The sequence below is a fragment of the Triticum dicoccoides genome, chromosome 1B (genome assembly GCF_002162155.2).
Source record: "Triticum dicoccoides isolate Atlit2015 ecotype Zavitan chromosome 1B, WEW_v2.0, whole genome shotgun sequence".
NCBI classification, from domain to species: Eukaryota; Viridiplantae; Streptophyta; class Magnoliopsida; order Poales; family Poaceae; genus Triticum; species Triticum dicoccoides.
In genome coordinates this window covers 321,538,847-321,551,821 of record NC_041381.1, presented here as the reverse complement: position 1 = coordinate 321,551,821, position 12,975 = coordinate 321,538,847, and the positions used below count along the sequence as shown (strand labels likewise).

Sequence of the window (12,975 nt, the reverse complement as noted above, 5' to 3'; positions counted from 1 at the left end):
GGGGGCGCTGGGGTGGCGGCGGCGGGGTGGTCCGACGGGGCTAGCGCGAGAGGTGGGAGAGAAAGAGAGAGGGGGGGGGCGCGGCCCCGTCCCTCTTTGCCGTCCGCCACCCTTTGTCGTCCGCCTTCTTGCTCTTTGCCGTCCGCTAGCGGACGGCAAAGAGGGGGCCCCGTTAGGTTTTTTTTGCAGCTCGTCAGTGGGGCCCCTCCCTCTTTGCCGTCTGCTAGCCGACGGCAAAGAATATTTGCCGTCCGCTAGCGGACGGCAAAGAACTGGCTGATGGCAAACTTGGTCTTTGCCATCAGCCAGTTCTTTGCCATCCGCTTTTTCAGAAGCTGATGGCAAAGAGCTTCTTTGCCGTCCGCTAGCGGACGGCAAAGAACTGGCAGATGGCAAAGTAGCTGATTCCAGTAGTGTAAATACCGCATATAGGAAGGTATGGTGGACTCATATGGAATAGCTTTGGGGTTTATGGAGTTTGGATGCACAAGCAGTATTCCCGCTTAGTACAGGTGAAGGCTAGCAAAAGACTGGGAAGCGACCAACTGAGAGAGCGACAACAGTCATGAACATGCATTAAAATTAATTTACACCAAGTACAAGCATGAGTAGGATATAATCCACCATGAACATAAATATCGTGAAGGCTATGTTGATTTGTTTCAACTACATGCATGAACATGCGCCAAGTCGAGTCACTCAATTCATTCAAAGGAGGATACCATCCCATCATACCACATCACAATCATCTTAATAGCATGTTGGAACGCAAGGTAAACCATTATAAACTCATAGCTAATTAAGCATGGCATAAGTAACTATGATCTCTAAATGTCATTGCAAACATGTTTATTCATAATAAGGTGAATCAGGAACGATGAACTCATCATATTTACAAAAACAAGAGAGGCCGAGTTCATACCAGCTTCTCTTATCTCAATCAGTCCATCATATATCATCATTATTGCCTTTCACTTGCACGACCGAATGGTGTGTATAATAATAATAGTGCACGTGCATTGGACTAAGCTGGAGTCTGCAAGCATTCAATTCAAGAGAGAAGACAAAGTAATATGGGCTCTAGATTAAATCAACGATCATGCATATGAGATCCACTAAACATTTTCAATATGGTCTTCTACTCTCGACCCCCAAAGGAAAGAAAATGAAATAAAACTATTTACATGGGAAAGCTCCCAAGAAGTAAAAGAAGAACGAGAAATCTTTTTGGGTTTTCATTTTAATTACTTCTACAAGCATGGAAATTAAACTAACTAATTTTTTTGGTTTTTCTTAAGGTTTATCAAACACACAAGAAGAAAGCTAGAAAAATAAATTAAACTAGCATGGATAATACAATGAAAGAGTATGAGCACCAACAACTAGAATAGTGTGTGAACATGAATGTAAAGTCGGTGAGGAATACGTACTCCCCCAAGCTTAGGCTTTTGGCCTAAGTTGGTCTATTGCCAAGGATAGCATGGCTGATATCCGAAGTTATAACCGGGGTTGTACTGAGATGCAGCAGCCAATGCCTCCTGAGCTGCGGCATGCTGGCGAGCTGCCTCCGCTCTCCTCTCGTGTTCGACTGCCTCCTCCCTAGTAACAACATATCTTCGTCTTGCCTGGTAATCAAAAAGGGAAGGAGCAAGGAGAGTAACATGGACAGCGCGACGTCTGTCAAAGATTAGTCGATACTGGAGGAATTGTTCATTCCTCAAAAGAAAACGGTGCCTGACCATAGCGTCATAATCTAAATAAGCAAGAGGCAATATCATATCACCCTCACGTGGGGCTATACCAAGATAATTAGCAACATGGGTCGCATAAATTCCACCAAATAAATCTCCAGCTATACCATTATTATGCAACCTACGTGCAACTATTGCCCCCAAGTTGTAGTCTTTATTACCTAACACAGCACTCTTGAGGAGACAAAGTTCAGGGACACACATGTGACATGCTTCATCTTTACCGTTAATGCATCTACCAATGAAGAGAGCAAAATATTGTATAGAAGGAAAGTGAATGCTCCCTATGGTAGCTTGTGCTATATCCCTAGATTCTCCCACAGTGATACTAGCAAGAAAGTCTTTATATTCAGATTTGTGGGGTTCATGAACATTGCCCCACTGCGGGAGTTTGCAAGCAGTAGTAAAATCTTTTAGGCCCATGGTATAAGATTCATCATAAATATCAAACAGGACATTCTGAGAATTACGTGAAGATGAAAATTTAAACCTTCTCACGAATGAATCAGTCAATTGGTAGTACTGAGGACACTTATCTTGTATGAAGTCCTCAAGATCGGTTTTATGCACATACGCGTCAAATTCATCCTTGATGCCTGCATTAACCATAAACTCTTCTGATGGCCACTCACAAGCCCGCACTTCAGCTTCCCTTGGTGGTTCATCATCTTGCTCGCGCATAGGACGCCTAGGTCCTCTCTTTGTTGAGGAACCACCTTGGTACATTCTCCTGGACATATTTCTTTCCTTTGAAAAATTTCTGAAATTTTTAGTAACTTCAAAATAAAAGTGAATAAGACTAAACAAGATTGATAGCAACTACTCCCACAAGTGCCTAGAGCCTATATCATGCATTAAAATTACTTGGGGCCTCATAAATTTGACATGCAAGCTCAAGAACAGGGTCACCTAGGCAACAAAAATTTGCAATGAATAAAGCACTAGAACAAAAACTAATTGGACCAATGGAGGAGTCACATACCAAGCAACAATCTCCCAAAGCAGTTTTGTGAATGGAGCTTTGAGCAAGGAGATCGAAAATCACAGCAAAATGAGCTAGAACTCGTGCTTGCGCTGGATGGGGATTTTTTGGGAGGAAGATGGAGTGTGTGGGTGCAAGAATAAGTGGAGGGGGGCCACCGTGGGCCCACGAGACAAGGGGGCACGCCCTCCACCGTCGTGGCCAGGTGCTTGCCCCCCTACAGTGTTCTCAGTGCCTAAAATCCTCAAATATTCCATAAAAAATCATACTAAATTTGAAGGGCATTTGGAGCACTTTTATTTTCGGGAAATTTTTCATTGTACAGATAATTCAGAAAACAGACAGATAATACTATTTTTGCTTTATTTATTCTAAATAACAGAAAGTAAAAAGAGTGTATAGAAGGTTGTGCCTTCTAGTTTCATCCATCTCATGATCATCAAAATGAATCCACTAACAAGGTTGATCAAGTCTTGTTAACAAACTCATTCCGAATAACACGGAACCGGAGAAATTTTGAATAATACTAGGTTACCTCAACGGGGATATGAATATCCCTAACAATAAGAATATCATATTTTTTCTTGACAGTAGGAAGAGGAAATTCAAAACCTGCAATAATGATAGTTGGAACTTTTCCAATAGAATTGATGCTATGAACTTGAGGTTGTTTCCTCGGAAAGTATACCGTATGCTCATTACCATTAACATGAAAAGTGACATTGCCTTTGTTGCAATCAATAACAGCCCCCGCAGTATTCAAAAAGGGCCTACCAAGGATAATCGACATACTATCGTCCTCGGGAATATCAAGAATAACAAAGTCCGTTAAGATAGTGACATTTGCAACCACAACAGGCACATCCTCGCAAATACCGACAGGTATAGCAGTCGATTTATCAGCCATTTGCAAAGATATTTTAGTAGGTTTCAACTTATTCAATTCAAGTCTACGATATAAAGAGAGAGGCATAACACTAACACCGGCTCCAAGATCACATAAAGTAGTTTTAACATAGTTTGTTTTAATGGAGCATGGTATAGTTGGTACCCCTGGATCTCCAAGTTTCTTTGATATTCCACCCTTAAAAGTATAATTAGCAAGCATGGTGGAAATTTCAGCTTCCGGTATCCTTTTTTATTTGTAATGATATCCTTCATATGTTTAGCATAAGGATCTAATTTAAGCATATCAGTCAAGCGCATACGTAAGAAGATAGGTCTAATCATTTCAGCAAAGCGCTCAAAGTCCTCATCATCCTTTGTCTTGGATGGTTTAGGAGGAAAGGGCATGGGTTTCTAAACCCATGGTTCTCTTTCTCTACCGTGCTTCCTAGCAACAAAGTCTCTTTTATCATAGCGTTGATTCTTTGATTGTGGGTTATCAAGATCAACAGCAGGTTCAGTCTCTACATCATTAATATTGCTAGGTTGAGCATCAACATGAACATTATCATTAACATTACCACTAGGTTCATGTTCATCACCTGATTGTGTTTCGGCATCGGAAATAGAAATATCATTGGGATTCTCGGGTGTGTCTACAACAGGTTCACTAGAAGCATGCAAAGTCCTATCATTTTTATTTTTCTTCTTTTTAGAAGAACTAGGTGCCTCTAAATTATTTCTCTGAGAATCCTGCTTGATTCTCTTAGGGTGGCCTTCAGGATACAAAGGTTTCTGAGTCATTCTACCAGTTCTAGTAGCCACTCTAACAGAAAAATCATGTTTATTATTTAATTCATCGAGCAAATCACTTTGAGCTTGAAGTACTTGCTCAGCTTGAGTAGTAACCATAGAAGCATATTTGCTAATGAGTTTAAGTTCACCTTTAACTCTAGCCATATAATCACTCAAGCGTCCTATCTCAAAAGCATTATTCTTTAATTCTCTACCAACATAAGCATTAAAACTTTCTTGTCTAGCCATAAAGTCATCAAATTCATCTAAGCATGGGCTATGAAATTTAGTAGACGGAATTTAAACTTTATCATATCTATAGAGACAATTTACCTTTACTACCTGTGTTGGGTTATCAAGACAACGTGTTTCTTCAACAAGAGGTATATTAAGACCATGTATTTCTTCAATAGGAGGTAAATTCTTAACATCTTCAGCTTTAATACCTTTTTCTTTCATTGATTTCTTTGCCTCTTGCATATCTTCAGGACTGAGAAATAGAACACCCCTTTTCTTCGGAGTTGGTTTAGGAATAGGCTCAGGAGTTGGCTTAATTGGCTCAGGAATTGCCTCAGGAATTGTCTTAGGAAGAGTCCAATTATTTTCATTAGTCAACATATTATTCAAATTCAGCTTGGTCGACTTTTCTTTCCCTGAAAACACAACCAGCACAACTATCCAAGTAGTCCTTGGAAGCATCGGTTAGTCCATTATAAAAGATATCAAGTATTTCATTTTTCTTAAGAGGATGATCAGGCAAAGCATTAAGTAATCGGAGAAGCCTCTCCCAAGCTTGTGGGAGACTCTCTTCTTCGATTTGCACAAAATTATATATTTCCCACAAGGCAGCCTGTTTCTTATGAGCAGGGAAATATTTAGCAGAGAAGTAATAAATCATATCCTGGGGACTACACACACAACTAGGATCAAGAGAATTAAACCAAGTTTTAGCATCACCCTTTAATGAGAACGGAAATATCTTAAGGATATAATAATAGCGAGACTTCTCATCATTAGTAAACAGGGTAGCTATATCATTTAACTTGGTAAGATGTGCCACAACAGTTTCAGATTCATTGCCATAAAAAGGATCAGATTCAACCAAAGTAATAATTTCAGGATCAACAGAGAATTCATAATCCTTATCAGTAACACAAATAGGTGAAGTAGCAAAAGCGGGGTCAGGTTTCATTCTAGCATTAAGAGATTGTTGCTTCCATTTAGCTAATAACTTCTTAAGGTCATATCTATCATTGCAAGCAAAAATAGCTCTAGCAGCTTCTTCATCCATAACATAACCCTCAGGAACAACAGGCAATTCATAATTAGGGGGAGAACTTTCATCATCAGTATCATCAATAGTTTCATCTTCAATAATTTCATTCTCTCTAACCCTAGCAAGTTGTTCATCAAGATATTCACCTAATGGCACAGTAGTATCAAGCATAGAAGTAGTTTCATCATAAGTATTATGCATAGCAGAAGTGGCATCATCAATAACATGCGACATATCAGAACTCATAGCAGTAGCAAGTGTAGGTGTCACAAGCTTACTCAAAACAGAAGGAGAATCTAGTGCAGAGCTAGATGGCGGTTCCTTACCTCCCCTCGTATTTGAGGGAAAAATCTTAATTCTTGCGTCTTTCAAGTTCTTCATAGTGATCAGCAGATATAAATCCCAAGTGACTCAAAGAATAGAGCTATGCTCCCCGGCAACGGCGCCAGAAATTAGTCTTGGTAACCCACAAGTATAGGGGATCACAACAGCTTTCGAGGGTAGCGTATTCAACCCAAATTTATTGATTCGACACAAGGGGAGCCAAAGAATATTCTCAAGTATTAGCAGTTGAGTTGTCAATTCAACCACACCTGGATAACTTTGTATCTGCAGCAAAGTATTTAGTAGCAAAGTAGTATGATAGTAACGGTAACGGTGGCAAAAGTAAAGATAGCAGTCTTGTAGTAATTGTAACAGTAGCAACGAAAAAGTAAATAAGCGAAGCACAATATGTGAAAAGCTCGTAGGCATTGGATCAGTGATGGATAATTATGTCGGATGCGATTCCTCATGTAATAGCTATAACATAGGGTGACACAGAACTAGCTCCAGTTCATCAATGTAATGTAGGCATGTATTCCGAATATAGTCATACATGCTTATGGAAAAGAACTTGCATGACATCTTTTGTCCTACCCTCCCGTGGCAGCGGGGTCCTAGTGGAAACTAAGGGATATCAATGCCTTCTTTTAATAGAGTACGAACCAAAGCATTAACACATAGTGAATACATGAACTCCTCAAACTACGGTCATCACCGAGAAGTATCCCGATTTTTGTCACTTCGGGGTTGTCGGATCATAACACATAATAGGTGGCTATAGACTTGCAAGAAAGGATCAAGAACTCACATATATTCATGAAAACATAATAGGTTCAGATATGAAATCATGGCACTCGGGCCCTAGTGACAAGCATTAAGCATAGCAAAGTCATAGCAACATCAATCTCAGAACATAGTGGATACTAGGGATCAAACCCTAATAAAACTAACTTGATTACCTGGTAAATCTCATCCAACCCATCACCGACCAGCAAGCCTACGACGGAATTACTCACGCACGGCGGTGAGCATCATGAAATTGGTGATGGAGGATGGTTGATGTTGACGACGGTGACGAATCCCCCTCTCCGGAGCCCCGAACGGACTCCAGATCAGCCCTCCCGAGAGAGATTAGGGCTTGGCGGCTGCTCCGTATCATAAAACGCGATGAAACTTTCTCTCTGATTTTTTTCTCTACGAAACAGAATATATGGAGTTGGAGTTGAGGTTAGTGGAGCATTAGGGGGCCCACGAGACAGGGGGCGCGCCCAGGGGGAGGGGCGGCGCCCCCCACCCTCGTGGACAGGGTGTAGGCCCCCTGGCCTTGATTCTTTCGCCAGTATTTTTTATATTTTCCAAAAGCTATCTCCATGGGTTTTTAGGTCATTCCGAGAACTTTTGTTTTCTGCACAATAAACAACACCATGGCAGTTCTGCTGAAAACAGCGTCAATCCGGGTTAGTTTTATTCAAATCATGCAAGTTAGAGTCCAAAACAAGGGAAAAAGTGTTTGGAAAAGTAGATACGTTGGAGAGGGCCCAGAGATACCTCTCTGATACTCTGAGTGACAAATCCTAATCTTGATCTATGCCAACTCAACAAACACCTTCGGAGATACCTGTAAATCATCTTTATGATCACCTAGTTACGTTGTGACATTTGATAGCACACAAGGTATTCCTCTGGTATCTGGGAGTTGCATAATCTCATAGTCGAAAGAATATGTATTCGACATTAAGAAAGCAATAGCAATAAACTGAACGATCATCTGCTAAGCTAACGGATGGGTCTTGTCCATCACACCATTCTTCTAATGATGTGATCTCGTTATCAAATGACAAAACATGTCTATGGTTAGGAAACCTTAACCATCTTTGATCAACGAGTTAGTCTAGTAGAGGCTTACTAGGGACACAGTATTTGTCTATGCATACATGTATTTTAGTTTCCGATCAATACAATTCTAGCATGAATAATAAACCTTTATCACGAATAAGGAAATATAAAATAACAACTTTATTATTGCCTCTAGGGCACATTTCCTTCACTAGCATCTACTACTGTAACTCCACCTATCGACCGCTATCTGACACACATCGGGTATTAAGTTAATGAAAACAGAGTAACACCTTAAGCAAGATGACATGATGTAGACAAAGTAAACCTAAAAAATATGAATAAACCCCATCTTTTTATCCTAAATGGAAACAATACAAATATGTGTCATGTCCCTTTCTGTCGCTGGGAGTGAGCACCGCAAGATTGAATCCATCACAAAGTACCTCTCCATTGCAAGAAATATCAATCTAGTTGGCCAAACTAAACGGATAGATCGGATAGAAATATAATGCTATAATAATCATGCATAAAAGATTTCAAAGAAGTCTGGATTAATATTCATGAATAATCTGATCATAAACCCACAATTCATCACACCACAAAAGAAGATTACATCGAATAGAACTCCAAGAACATCAAGGAGAACATTGTATTGAAGATCAAAGAGAGAGAAGAAGCCATCTAGCTACTAGTTATGGACCCGTAGGTCTGTGGTGAACTACTCATGCATCATCGGAATGCAGCAAGGATGATGTAGAAGCCCTCCGTGATCGATTCCCCCTCGGCGGAGTACTAGAAAAAAGGTCTTTAGATGGGATCACGGAAGAACATAAACTAGCGGCAACGAAAAAAGTGTTTGGGGTGGCTCTCTGTTGGTTTCCCAATTTTAGAGAATTTATAGAGGTGGAATTAGGTCAGATGGAGCCACGTGGGGGCCCACAAGGCATCAGGGCGTGCATACCCCCTGGGCCCGTCCTGTTGCCTTGCCATCTCCAAGCTTCTCGTCTGGTCTCCTCCTGAAGCTCCTAGGGCTTCTCTTGTCCAGAAAAACACCATCAAAAAGTTTTGTGGTGTTTGGACTCCGTTTGGTACCGATTTCCTAGAAAATCAAAAACAAGCAGAAAACAACAACTGACACTTGGCACTGGGTTAATAGGTTCGTTGTAGAAAATGATATAAAATTCAAGGTTGATACTATAATAACATGAAACAATCAAAAAATTATAGATACGTTGGAGACGTATCAGATGTCATTTGCGAAAAGAAAATGATTGACTGGGGTTCATAGATGCCACAATTTGAGACCTCAAAGATTTTGAAGAATCCCCACACTCCTGTTTTTTAACAAGCACGACAGACCTTCAGCTGCAATCAGAAACAAAAAGAATGTTACTCGAAAAAAAAATGAAGAGATACAATCACCTTATCATACTCCTCGGTGAAATTCCTTGAGCTTTTTCCCTACAGAAAAGAACCAAGAGTGAATCAGGAGTAACCACTGCAATAATTGATTGTACCCAACAGACATGCAGTTATCTGTTACGCGTGAGTAACATGGAAATAATTCTTTTTTTTCCTTCTTCTGAGAAATACCTATAACTTTATTCATACTCATAGCAATTACAGGTACACCAATTTGGATCTAAGATCCAAGATAATACAAAGTAAGTTATATGAGTAAGAATTACAATGAAATCTTTTAAAAACACCTTCTTTGCGGTATCAATCTCTGCTCAAAGAGATACTCCAAAGACTTCGGTAAAGAGGCTGCACGAACATTACCAATAATGATTTTTAAAAGCGCTTTGAGTCGCCCATCTAAAAAGATGGGAAGCCTTGATCGATGAACGTACTTGGGCCGGGGATGATCCCCTAGAAGTGCAGGCCATCGAATCACTATATCTCCACCATGGTGTCGATGGAAGATTTCACCTTCACAAAGAATCAGACAAATACAAAAAAGCTTAACACAGCAACATAAACTCATCAAATCCGAATAATTGGGTCTACAAGGACAGAAACTCTCTAACCTCATGGTACCGTCAAAAGGACGAAAGAAAAATTATTCTTGCAAAACTATGATAATCACTAGACGTTGATGAAGAACATAAAGATCTTGAAGATCTGAGGCCCCCCACCTCCCAGATGATAGCCGGAGATGAGGGGACCTAAATTTCTCAGGCTACGACGAGCGGCAGGAGAAAAAACTACTTCTCTTCTAGTACATGGAAAGATACCTCTAACCCAAACCAAAATCACATGCCGCCCTACCAAGCCCAACCAAAGCATCCAGACTGGCCCAAGCCCAAGCCTAGCCCGTGTCTCCAGTTCCCTTCGTCACCCGCGCGTCAACCTCCGCATCCTCGATTCCCCATTTGCCCTCGCCGCGCCTCGCCGATCCCCACAGCCCAGCGCTCCCACCGCCATGCCGGCAGCCGCCGCGCCCGCGCCCGCGCCACCGGCGCCGAGCCTGGACGCGCGTACGGGCGGCCGCGTCCTGCGCCGAGCGGCGGCGCACCTCCTCCACCCGGCCTCGCTCCCGCCGCTCCTCCTCGCGGCGCTCCTCCTCCTCCTCTTCCGGTCAGCCCTCTTTGCTGGCACGCTTCGCCTCTCCTCCTTCGCGGACCGCGATCCCGCCCTCCGCTCCCTCCTTCTCCGCCTCTCGCCTCCCGCCCAGCCCTCCCCGCCGGCTCCGCAGCACCACCTCCCCCGCCGCCGGTCCCCCTTCACTTCCTCCTCGTCCTCCCTCTCCGATGACGACTTCCTCGTCGGACCCTTCGACCCGGTCTCGTCTGCCCCCTCCAGCCGGCGCAACGCCTCCTACCACAGCATCTTCTTCACCTCCTTCTCCACCCCCAAACCCTACCCCGTACCCCTCTCCCAGCTGCTCCCCTCATCCGTTTCCCCCTTCCTCCTTGCCATCCACAACGAGACCTCCTCGCCGAAGCCTGCCTCGCCCCGGGGCGGTGAGCTCAGGCTGCTCGACCTGACCAGGCGCGACGCTGCGGCGATCATCAACCTCCTCGCTCTGCTCTCGTCTGCTCATGTGCTCGCGATCCTTGGGTACATCACTGTGCACTCCATAGCTCTCGGCACGGTGTTCGCTTCTGTAGCGGGGCGCCACCTGCCTGAACGGCGGCGAGGGTTCTTCCTTTCCGGTGCGGCAATGGGCGCTAGGAGGCTCACTGGGTTTGCATTCCTGCGGTGGGCAACTCGGGATGCGGTTGTGCAGATGCTCTGCCTCTGGTTCTTTGCAGACGTGCATGACCAGGCGCAGCTGTTCAGGCTCTTTGTGGTCGCCAAGCTCATGCCGTTTTCGGCATCTGCAAACCCATGGCTTGCGGCAGCCATTTCTGGCCCAGAGCTCGATGGCTTCTTCATTGCGTGGGCTCTTCTTGATGCTGTTGTATCGGTGTTGTTCACGGTGGTGCCATGGGTGGTTGCAATGGATCGTGATCCGCGTCCACCTGGCCGCAATGCTGTGAAGGAAGGCTGCTATCTTGTGTCATTGATGGCAACCGATGCCACCTTGATCAAGTGCTGGGAGACAGTGGTGTGTGGCAGCATGGGGCGGCTCATTATGGTTACATTTGGTGGCAAAGTTCTTGGCGGGTTCCTCCACTCATTTGCAGAGGTGTACTTCATGGTGGTGTGGCTGATGTTCTACTTTGCAGCAAGGTGTAAGGAATCACGATTGGGTGGCCGTCAGTTTGGACTGGAGGATGTGGCAGCTGCTCTCAATTGATTCATTCAATGGCGAGTTGACATGGCCACATCACAGTCTGACATGGAGGCAAATCTACCTGTCGATGCATGAACAGAGGTATATTTCATACCTCTTAGGGCTCATTCATGCCGTAAGACTGGTCTTGGTGGAGTAGATTTGTGTAGTTCTCTTGATCTTCTGATTTGTGCTTGGATGATATATGATCCACACGAGGGAGAGAGAACTTGACAATGCATGTATGTACAGTTTTTGCCCTCTGTGTGCAATCCATGTATAGTCACACCATTTGGCATACAAGAAGGGTTGTTTGGTTCCCTTTCCATGGGAGGTAATATCCCTTGTGATAGGTTTTGTAGCTTCAAGATGATGAGTGGACTTTATACAGTCCTATGGTGGGTTAGCAGAATTTACTGAGGGAGCTGAAACCTGTGATCTTTTAGGTTCGCATAGTGGTTATTCTCTGTTGATATTCATCATTTTGAACCTTTTCCATTAGCAGGCTACTTTATTTTTTAGACTTTGACTCCCTGTCAGTACCCCAGCTTGGCTCATTATTGAAATCCTTATGTCTTGCTCATTATTGATAGGCATTTATCACGCTTGATTCAAACACATCTCCAGCACTTTGGCGCATTCCCATAAGCAAACATCACATTAGGCTCTATTTATTGGAAAAGACCCAGTGTCTACCAGCATCCTCCGTGTTTCTGGATTGACCAGTTTCTTATTAGTAACCCTACCCACTGCATGTCAACTGCTCTATATCTCTATGCAGTCGAATATTAAGTTAGAAATGTTAAGGATGCTAGTGGATCACTGAAATATGTTGAGTTCTTACAGTTCATTGATTGGTCATAAGAGAGGTAGTCTCCCGGTTGGCAAGAAACCATTTCGTGACTAATTTTAATTTAACCAAGATGTTCAGAAGATAAAGTTGACTTGAACAGAAAAACTAATTGTAGAGCAAACTATTATGTATCGGGCTGCTATGCTGTTAGGGTTTGTTCTTTCATGACAAATGAACGTCACGATTTGCTTGTCCTGAAGTTCATTTCTGGGTGTGGCTGTCTGGAGCAATATGATTATACTGTGAAAGTCCACACACCCTCTGTGTGTGGACTTTCACAGTATAATAAAAACGCTCTTATATTATGGGATGGGACGGAGGGAGTAGTTCTGAATTATATGGAATGGACGATTTAAATATTCCATTCTCTCATTTGCCCTCGTCTAATATACCCATCTTAATATACATCTTAAATATTCTGTTCTTTAATCCTTGTGCCTAGTCAAAGTACGCCTTAGAGGGAGTACTAGGTACTACAAGCCAAATCCCATTTTTGCTTCTGCTTGTTTTTTTCTGCAAACCTGTTTAAGTTGACAGTTCATTTGGATC

General features: G+C 42.9%; 1 protein-coding gene across 1 annotated transcript; it reads left to right on the top strand.

Annotated features, from left to right (window-relative positions):
• Positions 1–10,251: 10,251 nt before the first annotated feature.
• Positions 10,252–11,941, top strand: LOC119332884. The gene has a single exon (XM_037605989.1). It carries the CDS (start codon positions 10,278–10,280, stop codon positions 11,595–11,597), a length of 1,320 nt encoding a protein of 439 aa, XP_037461886.1. The 5' UTR covers positions 10,252–10,277; the 3' UTR covers positions 11,598–11,941.
• The last annotated feature ends 1,034 nt before the right edge of the window (positions 11,942–12,975 follow it).